General features: G+C 40.4%; 1 protein-coding gene across 1 annotated transcript in view; it reads right to left on the bottom strand.

Annotated features, from left to right (window-relative positions):
- Positions 1 to 15,795, bottom strand: part of UTRN (utrophin) — a 284,487-nt gene that overhangs the window by 254,624 nt on the left and 14,068 nt on the right. Inside the window, exon 2 of the mRNA XM_031612385.2 lies at positions 7,110 to 7,171. Coding sequence (XP_031468245.2) covers positions 7,110 to 7,171 — 62 coding nt within the window. The remainder of the gene's footprint in view (positions 1 to 7,109; positions 7,172 to 15,795) is intronic.

Below are 15,795 nucleotides of genomic sequence, written 5' to 3'. Positions count from 1 at the left end.
GGCTTTATGTCAGTTCATACAAACAACAGTTCTTTTCTACTCATGTAGTTTTCATAGGCTGATGCTTTTTTTTTTTTTTCCCTTTTTTTAAATAAGACTTGAGTATCTTTTTGAGTGAGGCTACATCTTAAGTTAAACCGAGCATTGGTAAACATCAGGAACAAGTAGATCGTAGATTATTTTACAAGCAAGGAAGTATTTCCTTGCTTTTACCATGAAAGCTCAACCAGAAGACAAGTATAGACTCTCTTAGGCCTTATTCCCCTGGACAGACAAAATTGCCTAATCAATCTTTTTGATTTACCCTCTAGAATATATTTAACTTCAGAATTCTCCTGTCAAAAAAAAAAAAATCCATTCCAAAAGGTCTTTGACTTCAGGTACCCCAGGTCATGTGAAACTAATTATCTTGAAGAGGCATGCTTTTGTCTTTAAAAAGATTTATCACATGTGCTAAGAGTCACAGCAGAGTAAAGATATGTCTTCACAAGTATGGAGTTAGACATTTACTACATGAAAAAACAACCCTTGGAGAACAGAAAAAAAAACTAAAGAGCAAAAATGTTGGAAACGATTTATATAGCACACCATTCAGAAAGTTAGATAAGACTTTGCAGTTATCACAAGAATTCCTAGTGGAGGAGGGAATGTGTTAACTTTAAAGATACATAAAAGTTATCACTAAGCACTCCAAGTAAAAGCTCGCCAGTTTGTCCTCTGCCACCTTCTCGTTGTTTTATTTGGTACTTCTCTAGGAAAGGAGGACATAAGAGTCCAGGATAACAAATGCACAGAAGCCCTACACCAAGTGTTAGCACACACAGTATAAACATCACCAGGGGTTTAATGTTCTTTCAGCAGAACACAACTTTCTTAAAAATAGTGTTTTTGCCATCTGTGAGAGAATTTCCCAAATATAATGGAAGATAATGATTCCTTTGGAAAAGGTCTCAATTTGCCCATGCTGGATGAGTGAACTTCCTCTAGAGTGACAGAGCAAAGTTCCGACAAGCTGTGACAGATCTGACTCCACAGATCTAAATTAAGATATAGGGCATCATGTTTCTTGTGCTGACTGTGGCTCCTACCTGCCAAGTTCAGGAAGAGCAAGAGAGGAAAATAAGCAATCTGAAAGCTTGGAAAAGGAATACCTTGGAAAATAGGAACATGAAAGCCAGCAAAGACTGACCCTTTGCCAAGAGATAAAAAGGGCAAAACAGGGCAAAAAGATGCAAAACATTGCCAACAACACAAGAATCAAATCCTGTAAGGGATGAGAAGATGAGGAGATCTCAAGTGGAAGATGGAGAAAGGAAGGAGAGACAGACCATGTCTGCAACTTTGACAAGAAAAACTGGGTCTCACTGGATAAGTAACTAAGTGACAAAGAAGTGGGAACAGAACAGGCAGTATGATAAAAAAATCCAGATTTGACAGAATTTGCTGGGCAGTAAAGTTTTCAAACGCAGGAGGTTGTAATAGTAAGTGAGGAGAAAAGAACAGGGTTAAGTAAATGTGAGCTGTAAAGAAACAGGACAGAAAAGTCTGTGCTTGCAGGGTGTAAAGTGGGAAATACTACTTCTTGCTGTCTCAGTGTGTCTATAAAATCTAGTAATCTTCTAGAGTTTTCCACACCAAAAGTGCTAGAATCCTACCACTATGCCGTTTGTCAGCTGAAATGTCAAAGGTCTGCAAGATTTATCTACACACCCCAAAGCCTGCTGCTATGCCGTTCAAATACACTCCAATTGCAGTTCTTTTTAAAGCCTAGAAAAGTAAAAATCAGAGTTGAATACAAAGTCTCTGTTCACTCCCATTGCTTACGTGCAGCAAATACTGTATGCATGTGCATTATCAAGTGATTTCTCTACCTTCTCCTGGATTAATCTAATGCACAGACCGGAATGCTCAAGGAGCAAATTACTGCTGTGCAGAGAAAGATCCAGAGGTCCTGCCTTATTTCACCATGTGGTAAAAGCAGCATTTATTAAGCACAAGTGAATACTGCAAAAAGGAAAAGACTGGCGCTATGGATGATAGAGCAGAAATCTATTCTGTGGAACTAGTTTCAAGCTCTACTTTTAGCCAAAAGTTCTCCTGTGACGCTCAAAAGAGTAATTTCTTAATCTACTTCTGTGAACAATACTGAAAGAAGTGGGGTAGGAACAAGTGGTGATTTCACAGCCAAGATATTCAAGTCAGATTCCTCCTGTTTTTATAACCTAGGGGCATTGATAAGGGGCTGTGGATCATCTGGCCTTCGTGGTTTGGGCTGTACCCATGTGTCAGGCAAGCTGCAGTCATCACTGCATCAATTTGTAGAGCTGGTTAGAGAATGCAGTTACATTTCATGGGAGAAAAATCACTTTTCACTAAGTTGCCCTTGGAAACTCTGGCTTTCTAGTGAGATCTATGATTTAATGCATAACCTATAAGTAACCAGTAGCTACGTGCAAAAGAGAGAGACCTCTAAAGACCACTTAGCCCTGTCTTTGCTGACACAGGCATCATCTTCCCCAAGTCTCTTCCCCATGCTGATCAAGCTCCATCTCAAAATCTAAAATATATATATTTCAGATGGCTTGCTTCAGTTTGCAGAATAAATTATCTGTCTGAGCCAAAATAAGACTCAGAGCTCTAGATTATGTGAAGACATTACAAAAATATCCAACTCTACTTATCCAGCCAACATTTGATGGGACACTGAAAATTAGTTTACCTTTGATATTTATCAATATTTGCAGTGGCTGTAAACACAAGACAATACTCTTGCATTGCAGAAAGGTGTTCTTTAAATATACCCATTAAAATCTACAAACAAGTAAACCTTACAGTCATCACAAAGGAAACCAAGGAAAAATCAATGATACTAAAAATAACTCTTTGGAAAAGTAGATAATAGCAGGATAAGGGGAAATGGCTTTAAGTTGAAAGAGGGAAGATTTAGGTTGGATGTCAGGGGGAAGTTCTTTAGAGAGTGGTGAGGTGCTGGAACAGGCTGCCCAGAGAGGCTGTGGATGCCCCATGCCTGGAGGTGTTCAAGGCCAGATTGGATGGGGCCCTGGGCAGCCTGGTCTAGCATTAAATGCGGAGGTTGGTGGCCCTGCATGTGACAGGAGGGTTGGAACTTGATGCTCCTTGAGGTCCCTTCCATTCTGTAATTATGTGATAAAAAGGTTTAGTAACATCATGCTTACTAAGTTGATTCATGTGGCTATATATTCAGCAAGCACAAAAATATACTGGATAATTGACTTACTGAGCATAATCCATCCTGAATTCAAAGTTCAGCAGAAAAAGCAGTACATGACCCTTCTCACTTGTGAAAACTTTAGTAGAGCATACAGGGTAAGAACATGAATTTCAGCACTTTTTTCATTTTTTCTCTCTTGAATTTAGAACCTGAACAGATCTATTTTAATGAACAGCCATAAATACATAGCCACAAAAATAAACAAAACTAATGCAAGAAGTGACATAGGAATAAAAAGGGGATAGGGAATGCAACTCTAGTATGTTTAAAGACCATATATTAACTATACATATAAGTATGCTATGTGACAGTGAAACAGCTAAATCTAAGTCATGATCAAGACTGGACTGAGCAATGGAAAAATAAGGACAAACATCATATGTATGGCTTAATATAAAAATATGTTGAAATATTCTCAGGCTGTCATCACGATGGGGGATTTTGCGAGCAGGAGATCTGCTTGCAAAACAACAGGGCAAGCTACAAGTGATTGACCAGGAGACTCCTGGAGTCCATTAACAATAACTTTCTGGTTCAATATTGGAGAGATCGACCAGAGGGTGAAGCGCTGCTGGATCTAGTGCTCAACTAGGTGGAGGAAATCATTAAAGATATTAAGATCGACGGGGCTGCAGCAACCATGCCCTGCTTGAGTTTGTGATTTCAAGGAATGTGGGACTGGCAAAGGTTGGAGTCAGGACCCTTAACTCCAGGAGATCAAACTTCATGGAACTGTTGGATGAGATCATGGACTTGTGTCCAATTCTGGGGCTCCCAACACAGGAAAGATGTGGAGCTTTTGGAGACAGTCCAGAGGAGGGCCACAAAGATGATCCAAGGGTTGCAGCATCTCTCCTGTGAAGACAGGCTGAAGGAACTGGTCTTATTCTGCTTGTTAAAGGAGAAGGCTAGGGGGAGACCTCATTGCAGCCTTCCAGTATTTAAAGGGAGTTTATGAACATGAGGGAAATCAACTTTTTAGAAGGGTAGATACTCATAGGACAAGGGGAATAGTTTTAAACTAAAGAGAAATTTAGATGAGATGTCACAGGGAAGTTTGTTATTGAGAGAACAGTGAGGTGCTGGAACAGGTAGCCCAGAGAAGTTGGGGATGTCCCATCCCTCAGGTATGTAAGGTCAGGCTGGATGGGCCCTGATCAAGTACTTGATCTAGCAGTTAGCAACTCTGTCTGTAATAGGGTATGGGAATTTGATGATCCTTGGGGTCCCCTTCTAACCCAAGCTATTCTATGATTCTGCATTTCAATATCAAGTCTGTATTGATTAAGCCTCTATCAATTTTATAGTAGCTATAATTTACAAAACAGCTAGATTAATTTTGTTTACAATTATACAAAATATTTGTACTACATGACCATCACAAGCTTGCGAGTTGCAGAGTTGTTATATTGCTCTTCTGAGGCACAGATTTCTACAGCAAGCACTGAGGTTTGGCTGAGTTCATTCACTGACTTTAAGTCTCCAACCGCTTTAAATTACTTATCCCTTCACTTCATAAGTAAGTACAAGATGCATTTCAAGTTTAAATGTGCAAAAACCAAGTTACTGTACTATAAAATAGAGCAAGAACTTGCATTTTGCTGGATAGGTGCCCAAAGCAGCTATCAGTATCTTATAGCACACTTGAGCCTTACTGTGTTGCACTCACCTACCTACTCTCTGATGAGAGAAGGGAGAGAGATGCTCCCTTTCTAGATCCTTCATAAATCTATACCAAATTTATTTAATCAAGTTTCACAATTGTATGCCATTGCATAATTTTCTCAAAAAAATCCCAAAGTTAGAAAAATAGGCTGTAAAGCCTGAGTTACTTAGTTTTTATTTATGCATCTAGATGAAGGGGCACTATAACATAGTTAACATGGAAGGACAATTAAAATTCTTTGAGTGAACTCTGCATTTCCATACATTCCTCAGTCACTGTTTTATTTTCTGTCAGATAAGTCTAATACATTCAATTCAACCTCCAAAATCTCAGTCCTACTAAGCAGCTCAGTCTAGTTCACAGAAAAGAAATTTTAAACAATGCAAAAAGCTTCAATAACAATGTAATTCATCCCTGCCCATTTTCAAAGTATAGTTGAAACTAGACTCTTACAGGAGGAGATTTCTGCTTCACATGAGCAATTTCCTTGTAATTCGAACACTCTAGTTCATAAATCTTCCCAAGCCAAGATCTTGACATGGCAAAGTGGGCATGCTCAAGTTTGAATTAGATGTGTGAAGTATGTCCTTAAAAATAAATCTCTTTAATTATTAACATGGCTTACATAGCTAGAGGTACTTTAATGGACCATGAAATTACCAAGTTATTCTAAATACAACTACTATCTGACCATAGCACCTGGAATTCCCTGTCAGAGAGCAAGCAGGATCCATTCGAATACATAACAGAAGGAAAAGCCTTTTAATATAACATACCCATGGGTATATAAAGGCTGAAAACAGCTGTATTTATTTCCATAGAAAGCCATGTCTGTAACATGTACAAACAAGCCACATAACACATTTTCAGTATCACCATCATTTCCAAGATCATGCCATCTTTATGCCAAGGTAAGCTTTTTAAAATAGGCCTTCCTTTCCTACCAAGTTTTCACTCCTTACATAAGCCTGCCCTGCCTAACTGCTCCCACAGAACCATTCCTCTGTTTCAGCAGCAAAGGCAGAATAGAGAGCAACCATTTATGTATACACACTGCTCCCCTAAAGAGGAAGCTAGACAAGCATGCCTTGGATAAAGAGTGCAGCATATCAGCTTTCAGCCAAAACAAACCTTGGCCAAAATGAATCAACTGAGGCCACAAACCTTGCATTGCCTGGTGTCTGATTGCACAGGAAGCTCGGGAGGAAGGTAAAACTTTCTTTTTAAGCTGACCAAGAATATCAGAAGGGCAACACTGCAGAGGCAGCTATTCATTGCCATAGCACTGTCACATTGCTGTATTTAAAAAGCACCAAAATATTCCTTCTACACTTGCATCAACTTTTGGGATTTCACATAAGGCCCTATTCAAAGCAGGATAACTAGCAGTTATCCTTATTCCACTCAGCACCATACTGGCTAGAGAAAAAGAAAACAAGAAAAAAAAACGTGGTTCTCTGATCGTAACCCATGTTCCTTTGCATGTCCAAACTGTAAACCAGAGAAACCTCCCACAGGCACCGCACTCTTGGGCAATGCTTTATTTTTCACTATTAGTAGAATGGCATAAAAAGTGGGCTTTAAATAGCATCCCAAAGCAACCACCACTTCCCTTCTCATCCCAAAATATAAAACAAGAACCTCAGTAAGTCTCAAGTCAATACAGAGAATTAAAACAAGAAATGTATAGCATGAGAGCCAGAGAGAATTGAAAATAAGCAATTATACAAAATTTCAGTCAATACTTAAAGCGGCAACACCAGGTGGCCTCAGATAGAGGTTTGCAGAGTGTTTTAGATGAGCAAAGCTGACTCAGCAACACAGAGTAAACACAGTGACTGCTGCTCAGAATCTAATACACTCAGAACACTGCATGCAAAACAAACTGCTTAAAGATGACTAAAAACCAGACACCACTATGCAGATAACGGTGTATTCTAGCAACAACAAATAGAATCTATCATTCTGAGATCTTAAACAAGGCATGCAGTATGTTTGTTTTGTGGGAAATGCTTATGTGTGTGGTGAAAATGAAGAAACAAACACTGTTTTGCCTAGCAGATGTATGCTTTCATTGAATATTTTGACACGTTTTACTAGGCACATTCTACAAAAGAGCAAAGTATATTTAACCAATACTGTTCTAGGCAAAGAATAAAAAAGAATAAAGTATTTTCAAACCAACATTACCTTGGAAAACCGAGCATTTATCCATTTCGTAAACGTCTTTTTCTGTACATCATTGTGTTCATCTGGAGAGAGACAAGAAAGCCATGAGTGAGAGTATTGTTCTTCATCTTAGCTTGTTAAATACCACCCAAACTCAATAGCAAAAATATCTTTATCTGTAGAAGCCTACACAAAACTTTGGTGTAGTTTCAGCTTTGACAGAAATTACTGTGCCTCCTTCGCATTAAGCTCAGCTTCGCAGTGCTCCCCAGCACTGAGATGGACAACGACACACATACCAAAATCACAAGCTTCCAAGCTGTTGAAGAGCAGCAGCCTACAAACCACAGCCTTTTAATCAACAGTCTGTCAACGCTTCTTTACCCTGATGCATTACTTCACAAGCTGCTAAGGTCCTTTCTGAAGCTTTTGATGCAGATAATAGCCTCCTTCAGCAGAGCAGCAAAGCTGCTGGGACAACCCTGGAAGCACTCACATGCTTACCCACCTCCAGCTTGGTTTTACAGTTGAATCACAAACGAGGTGAATGAACTGTCACTAACCCGGGTGTGAAAGGGCTGGGCAGCCAGGCAGGCATCTACTGGTGCAGCATCAGCATACCTCAGCCTGGGACCCAGCAGGATGAAGAGGAAGGATAGGAGAGAATCTACAGGTCAAAGCACAGAAAGGAGCTGCAGCCTGCAACTCAGAAAAGGAAAGACTGCTTTCTTGACTGTTTTTAACAATGTCATTTGGGAGTCAGCTGTAATTTTAGACATAATCTCTTATGAGGTGGGTGCTTGACACAGAATATCAGAATAAAGATTTAAACTCCATGTATATTAAATATTTTGACTTTTTCCTGCTCCAAGTTTGTGTTGTGTTTTTTTTTTTTGTTCATTTGTTTCTTTGAGACGGGAATAAACTGCATTATTCACTGATACTGGTAGACCAAAAAGTGAGCCTCGTACAAAATTCAGTCCCAAATGCTGTCCACCTACTAATAATGCTTCCCATTTACATTAATTGCAAGTACTATCTGTATAAAACACACAGAGATGTAAAAATGTCAATCTCTTTTTAAACATCATTCAGTAAGTTCCATCCTTTTACTGAAACCCCCCCCTCTAAGAACAGTACATGGGAAGTCTCTTATTCCCCAGCATTATACCAGCTGCAGCTGGCCAGGCCACGCTCCTGCAGCACCTGTCCCCCAGCTCTGGCTTCCAAACCTCAGGCTCACTTCAATTTATGTGCTTAGACTGTGCATTGCAGTAGCATGTGACATTTACTAAAAATCCAGCCCCTTTTCCCCCATTTCAAAAAAAAAGTTTCCTAGGGAGAGAGAGAGAAACAAACAATCCCACAACTGACACAAATTAACTTGATCTGCAATGGAGGCAGAAGTGATATGGATTTATAGATCCCATTATCTCTCAGTGTTCTTTCTAGTTGAGCAAAGAAAGAGTCCTCACTACCCTCATCTCTCCAAAGCATTCTTGCTCAGCAATAAAACCAACAGGAGATGCTTTCCCACTTAAACTACACTTCCACATTTGCCTTACAAAAATCCTAGTTTCAGAGGGTTTTTATAATTGGCCATTATAGCTAGGGTCATGTCAAGCTTTCTGCTATAAATCACCGGAAAACCATCTGAACCCAATATAGTGCTGCTTTGTTAACAACAGCAACAAGGTATTTTATCCCTCAAATTAATTTTCTTTAGATTCCTACCAGTCTGTAAAGTTAATCCCTGAAGGCTGACATAAGGATTCAGATAACAAATTAGCCAAAAAACAGTATTACCATTCAGTGAAGCACATGGTACTACACACCATTTTTCACACAAGACATTAAAAATGTCAGCAAGTTGTAGCTGAGCGAGAAACAAATTTACCAAGTTGCTAAAACACTTGTGTTTCCTTTCACACTGCTGTAGCCTCACACTGAATAGAACTGCATAGCAAAGGACAGAGTGTGGGCCAATTTTTACTTCACCACCATACCAATTGTTTCCTCTGAAAAAATATGGCTCTGCATGCCCTCCAGTCATTTAATGGGCTTTTAACAGCTGATGTCAGAACAGTTTGTTCCTTTAAGAGGAAGTAAAAAGAAACCAACACACACACACACACAAAATTAAACTCTTGTGATGATAACAGAAGGGAAAAGCTTCCTATTCTGGATGTTGGCTTGTGTTATACAACATGATGCACATCTATGCAACAGGGGTACTCCCAAAACAAATAGCTCATGTGAACTAACGCCCTAACTCTCTCCTGGCAGTTGATTACACACAGTAGTCACGTTTACAGTCTTACGTACCTCCTCCACTCTGAGCACTGTCCCTTAATTCTACCGAGACAGTAGAATGTGCAGTTCAGGTTCAAGCTGTTACCTTACAAATATGGAGCAAAAAAGCAAAAATTCAGGAGCAAAAAGGAATCCAAATGAACTTAAAATAAGAGAGGTAAAAAACAAAAACCTCACTGGATTGTGCTTTGCCCTTTATTTAACCTCTGCTTCATACTGAGAGCCAGCTCCATTATTTCCCCAAAACGCATTATGTGCTTACATGACGAAACTGTGCTATTCAGTTTTTGAAAGACAAAAATTATCGCACCCAAAGTAGCTGGCAGAGCAGCACTATGATGAAAGTGCCCTGGAGAAACAAACAGACCGAACTAGATAAATCCGAGTTCACTTGCCAACCAGTTCAAAACAAATTGCCAATGGTCAGCTCGCATTTTAAGACTTAAGTCTGCATTCCTCACTTCTTTATTTAAGTTCTCACTTGAGTGTAGAGAAGGAATTTAGAAATAAAAAAAGGAATTAGCCTGTGGCTTCCAGTTAAGGCACTAGGAATGTAACAAAGCTAGAAACAACCCTTTGCCTATACCTCTGGGCAGGCAAGAGTATCTATCACAGGGACGGCCCCACCCAGGACTAGCACATCTGACAGTCTTGCATTAGCAGAAGGAATACGTGTTTCTATTCTTGTGTGTAGGATTTTTTGGACTGAAAAGCAATCTTGAAAGTAACCATTCTTTTGTCAAAGCAAGTCAGACTAATTCACATCTAAAGACACAAAATAAGCATTGAAAATTTGAAGGTGGAAACCAGAGTAGTTTTTATCCCCACTAGCAAGAGACACAAAGCCAAGAAAACTACAAAGCAATGGAGTTCACAACCACATGGCTTAAAGAAGAACTTCCAACACTCAGCAGTGTATACTGGGCCCTGACTTTATTAAAACAGAACAAGCTTAATTAGCAGCTCTTTCCAGTGTTGCCAATGCTTTAAAAAAAAAAAAAAAGCAAAACTTAGGGTTGTTGTGCAGACCCCCTTCTCTTGCACCACCATTAGAAACCAAATGGCTGCAGCAATAAGCTATTCACTTTAAGCTTCTGCCTTCCCACTGCATCTTCAGTCCCCACGATCAGTGGCCAGCACAATGGTTTTCTTCATTCCTTCCTTCACAGTGAATTTCAGCAGTTGGGCAAGAACTCAGCTGTAACAATGGTTCCTCTAACAAAAGAGGAATGGAAGCAGCCTACAGCAACAAAACACAGTTGCCCAAATCATAAGTTCTCTGTAGAGACCAAACTATGAAATAAGGGCCACTAAAAGAAACACAGATCAAAAAACCTTATACCTCACTCCCTGGTGTTTCCCAAACACCAGCTGAAACAAAGCACTACAGAGCAGTAATGAGGAACCCCTGTGGTTTTCACTCAAGTGTGCTGTGAGTATAAGCTAAATTGGATTTACTTCACAATAAAAAAAATCCCCCAGCAACTGATAACTAAGAAGAAGGAATCCTCACAGCTGAAGCAATATTAAAATAGCTGTTCCCATACCTCCCAGCAAAAACAATCCAACGCTCCATGCTGCTGGCCTCAGCACATTGGAATGGTATTTAAAGAGAGCACAAAGCTCTCAGACAGAAATAATGCTGCAACACCACACCACAGGCCTGCTCGAACTCCCACGCTCACCAGCCAGCCACCTGACTGCTTCCATGTCACGATACTGCAGAACCAAGGGTTCCAGGCAAAGCATCCCCAGTACATGCGCAGGGCTGCTCTGGAGGGCACATGACAGCTTTCTATTCTCAATGGGACAAAAGAGGCCAGGGTGTAGGTGGAAAGGGTTGAAGAGGGGAAGGAACACACCTCAGGCCCACTCCCTTCCCAACTAGACCTCAGGGGTCAACCCCAAGCTGACCCAATTTCAGCAAGTTTTGCATGCTGACAGCAGTAAGCCAGCTAAAACTGAGAAAACGGAGACACTGGGGTGACAGCAAGCACTGTGCTCAGAAGAAAACTCCTGATCATTCAGGCAGAGCTTTCCAATGACGCATTCCCCATTCCGGTCCAGCAGACCCTGAACTTTTGGTCAAGCTAACCAGCACCACCTCTCAGTGGAAGATCACCCTGCAATATCTTTGGATGTGATACAAATGCATTTTGACACACACTTCACAAACAGCTAGTGATCATATATCTGAATTAAAGCTGGAAAGGTTTCCAATAAAAGCTTAACATTTTAGAGCAAGTTTGTTAAATTTTCTTACAGCAATTTGTTAGAGTAAATCGTATGTCAGAGGGAAGGGTTTCAGCTACCAGCAAAGAGCATTGCGGGTGGAAGAAAAGACTAAAATAAAGGTATCTCAAATACCTTTATAATGACAGCAATTGCCTTGGATGGTATGTGCCCTGTAGATATCTTAGGACAAGCTTCACCCATAGAGCCAGAAAGATGAAGTTTCTCTTATTACCATGACTCAAACTGGTGACAGGGAAGGCAACTGATGTCATCTACCTGGACATATGCAAGGCCTCTGACATGGTCCCTAACCACATCCTCATCTCCAAATAATCAGAGAGATTTGTTCAGATGGAGGCTGGTAACAAGCAGCGCCCTCCAGGGGCCCATCTTGGATCCAGCACTCCTTAACATTTTTATCAATGAAACAGATGATAGGATTGAGTACATCCTCAACAAGTTTGAGGATGATACCTAGAAGAGCAGTGTGGTTGATATAGCAGAAGGAAGGGATGCCATCCAGAGGGACCTTTATAAACTCAAAAGGTGGGTTCTTGTGAACCTAATGAGGTTCAACAAAGCAAAGTGTAAGGTTTTGCACTTGGGTCAAAGTAATCCCAGGTACGTAAACAAATTGGGAAAATAACACCTTGACAGTAGCCATGCTGAGAAGGACTTGGGGTCCCAGCTGATGAATAACTTAACATGACCCATCAGTGCGTGCTTGCAGCCTGGAAAGCCAGCAGTATCCCAGGCTCCATTCAAAGAGGAGTGGCCAGCAAGGCAAGGAAAATGATTATCCCCCCTCGACTTTGCCCTTCTGAATCCCCACATGGAGAACTGCATCCAAGTCTAGGGTTCCCAACACAGGAAAGATGTGGAGCTTTTGGAGAGGGTCCAGAGGGCAGCCACAAAGATGATCCAAGGGCTGGAGCATCTCTCCTGCGAAGACAGGCTGAAGGAAATGGCCTTTCAGCTTGTTAAAGACTGCGGGAGACCTCACTGCAGCCTTCCAATATTTAAAGGAAGTTTATGAGCATGCAGGAAATCCACTTTTTACAAGAGTAGATTGTGATAGGACAAGGGGAATAGATTTAAACTAAAGGAAGAAAGATTTAGATGAGATTTCAGGGGGAAGTTTTTTGTTTTGTTTTGTTTTTTTTACAGAGAGCGGTAAAGTGCTGGAACAGGTTGCCCAGAGAAGACCTTGTGGAAATCCCATCCCTGGAGGTGTTTCAGGCCAGGTTGGATGGGGCCCTGGGTAATCTGATCAAGTAGTTGATCTAGTTGTTGGCAACCCTGCCTGTGAAAGGGGCACTGGAACTTGATCCTTGGGGTTCCTTCCAACTCAAGCCATTCATGATTCTGTGATCCTAGCCAGCATGGCTGGCACATGGGAAGAAGAAAGAAAGGGGAATAATTCCTGACCAAAATCTGGCAATTTAGATGTTTCTAAGAAAACAGGATGGCACCGAAAGAGGTGCAGTAAATCAGAAGGCATAAATAAGAGAGTAGTGAATACAAACTACATTTACTACAGCTCATTTTATTAGGAACATAAATTAGGTCTCCGTATTTCTGAGTGGTTACACACAAAATAGAATTACTTTCTACAAGTTCATGTTAGCCATCTGCTCTTTCTTCTCTGTCCAAATTAGAACTATTATTAGGCTCACTTGCATTTGTGGAGGTGATTCACAGGATATAAGGTCATAGGGATCATTGTGAACAGCTAGTACAATCTCCTGCATAATACAAGAGCCATTCCCACAAAACATCCATCTGCATACCAGAAGGCATCAGACACATGACAGACGCTAAAGATCCTGCACAAACCCAAGCAAGCAGCACTGCCAGGGCAGAGAAGCAAGCCAAGCCACAAACTGTATGCAGATCTTCCTGCTACTTACAGCAGTTTCAGAATGAGCCAACATTCCAAACAACCTTTTTCAATGGTCATGATACAAAAGACTTAATATCATTTTCCCATTATGTCATACCCTATGACAAAATTTCTTTAAAAAGAATAACAATCTTGCATAAGAAAAAAATATTTTTTCAAAAGTTTTAATAATTGACTAAAAAAAAAATAGATCTGATGTAGCAGAAGGAAATACAGAAATATCCCAGAGACAACTTCTCAGAAGTACTATTAGAGATGCAATATACTCCATGTGTTGCTCTTCACACCCCTGGAGCTCTGCCCAGAACCCACATCATTTGTGCCAAGCCAAGAAGGCTGACTTGCTGTAAGCTTCAGATGACAAAAAAAATAGCAGCTGGATAGATTATGTTCTTTTCTTTGACAGGCAGGTAAGGACAAAAGCACACTGCAAAATTCTCATTTGAAACAGGGAACCTTCTATTCCCTTGTAGTCCAGAGTCTTTTATCCCAATGCTGTTAAACCAGACATTTTCCTATCCTCCTTTTTCTAATTTTAAAGGCTGCAATTTCCAATCCCCCTCCTCTTCTATTCTGTCTTCTCACAACCTTCTCTTCAGAGCCATCAATCATTTTCCCAGGCTTTTCCACCTATCTCTCCCTACCAAAATCTCCTACCACCAGAGCCCTTCATCTTTCCTGTTATAAACCTGTGTTGGTCAACAGTTTTTTTCCTAGACAGATAGAAATCAATTCCTGAGAAGTAAACTGATAGTAACCAGCTCACATGTACCATGCTCCAACTTCTTAAGTAGACTAGCCTCCTGCAGATGACTATGGGGAGCCTCACCATTGTCAGCTATTCCTCATGAGTTCTCTGGCCTCTCTGTGTAAGCTCCCATCCACTTCTTGCACACACCAGGTTCTGGCATCACACAGTTTAGTATGCACTAGATTATACACCCTCCAAATACAGACCCCTCCACACCAGGCAAGAGAAAAGATATCAACACATTTCAAAGAGGGGGAAAAAAAAAACACCCTCAGAAGAGATGCTGCAGTCACTTCATCAGCTCCGTGGATTTTTGCTGAACACTCTTTCCTGTATATCCATGTCTCTTTTATACTGGGGAGTCCAAAACTGGACTTAGCACACTAGGCATGGCCTCACCAGTACTGGGAGAAGAGGAACATGTCGAAGAACAGACAACATGCTTTAGGTAAAGAATAAAAAGAAAGTAAGTTCCTCACTGACTGAGCATTGCTTCTGCCAAGTACACTGCATGACCTTCTTTCATAAACCTGCCAGCATCCACCTTAAAGCTCATCAAGTCACTTGCTGGAAAGCTGCTCATTTACACAGTTTCACCAAATTGGAAGAGTACAGGAAAGCTTCTACATTCTTCTGTAGCTAACTTGTAACACTTGCAACACAACAACAGATTCAGGACTTACACCAACCATATTATTCCTACTAATCCTCAGTGCAAGTAATGCTCGAAGACAGAATACAGACAGGAAGCTACAAATATGAGGTATTCCTTAACTCAAACTACTGCAACACTGACCTCAACAACAAAGCTGAACTTAGATGTTGCAAAAAATCAAAATAAACCATTTATACTTTTTTCCTCTACTTGCTTTCAGATATTTTAAGCCCGAGCTTCATTAGCTATTCCATTATTTTGTCAAGGAACAGAATCATGCTGATGCCTGTAAATTATTTACCTCAGCCTATTAACCTTTGTAATTACTAAGAGGAAATCTGAAATGCAGAATGCTTAGAGGAAGTTCATAAAATCTATTTGCCCTAGTGGTGTTCTAAACTTAAAGGAGAAGCAGATGAAAAGAATGAATTGGGTGACTGAAGAATCAAAGTCCAAAATCTGTTAGAGCAAGCCACACCAAGTATTCTCTCATTTCTGTTCCTAAAATGCTACAGCAATTCACTACAGAAACAGGGACCATTACTACACCTGTTCCTATATTTGTGTGATCTACCAAAAATAAATTCAGTGTTGTTCTGTCACCAGTACTAGCAAAAAACATGCCTATGTCTCAAGATAAATTATTTCATTTCTCAACCACATTCTTTTGCTTACCAAGGAAAAGTGATACTGCATCACTGGGGATTAGGAAGTCTTTCTGCAGAAAACACGATCCAGTGCAGAGCTTTGAACAGTTTGCTTGGAAAGAAATTACTATTCAGAATAGAATATTATTATTCAGCTTCAGAAAAAAAGCACCACCTCAGTCAAAGGTGTCTTATCCAATTTA

Source organism: Phasianus colchicus, chromosome 2 (assembly GCF_987193195.1).
Source record: "Phasianus colchicus chromosome 2, bPhaCol1.hap1.1, whole genome shotgun sequence".
NCBI lineage: Eukaryota > Metazoa > Chordata > Aves > Galliformes > Phasianidae > Phasianus > Phasianus colchicus.
This window is presented reverse-complemented; position numbering and strand designations above follow the sequence as displayed.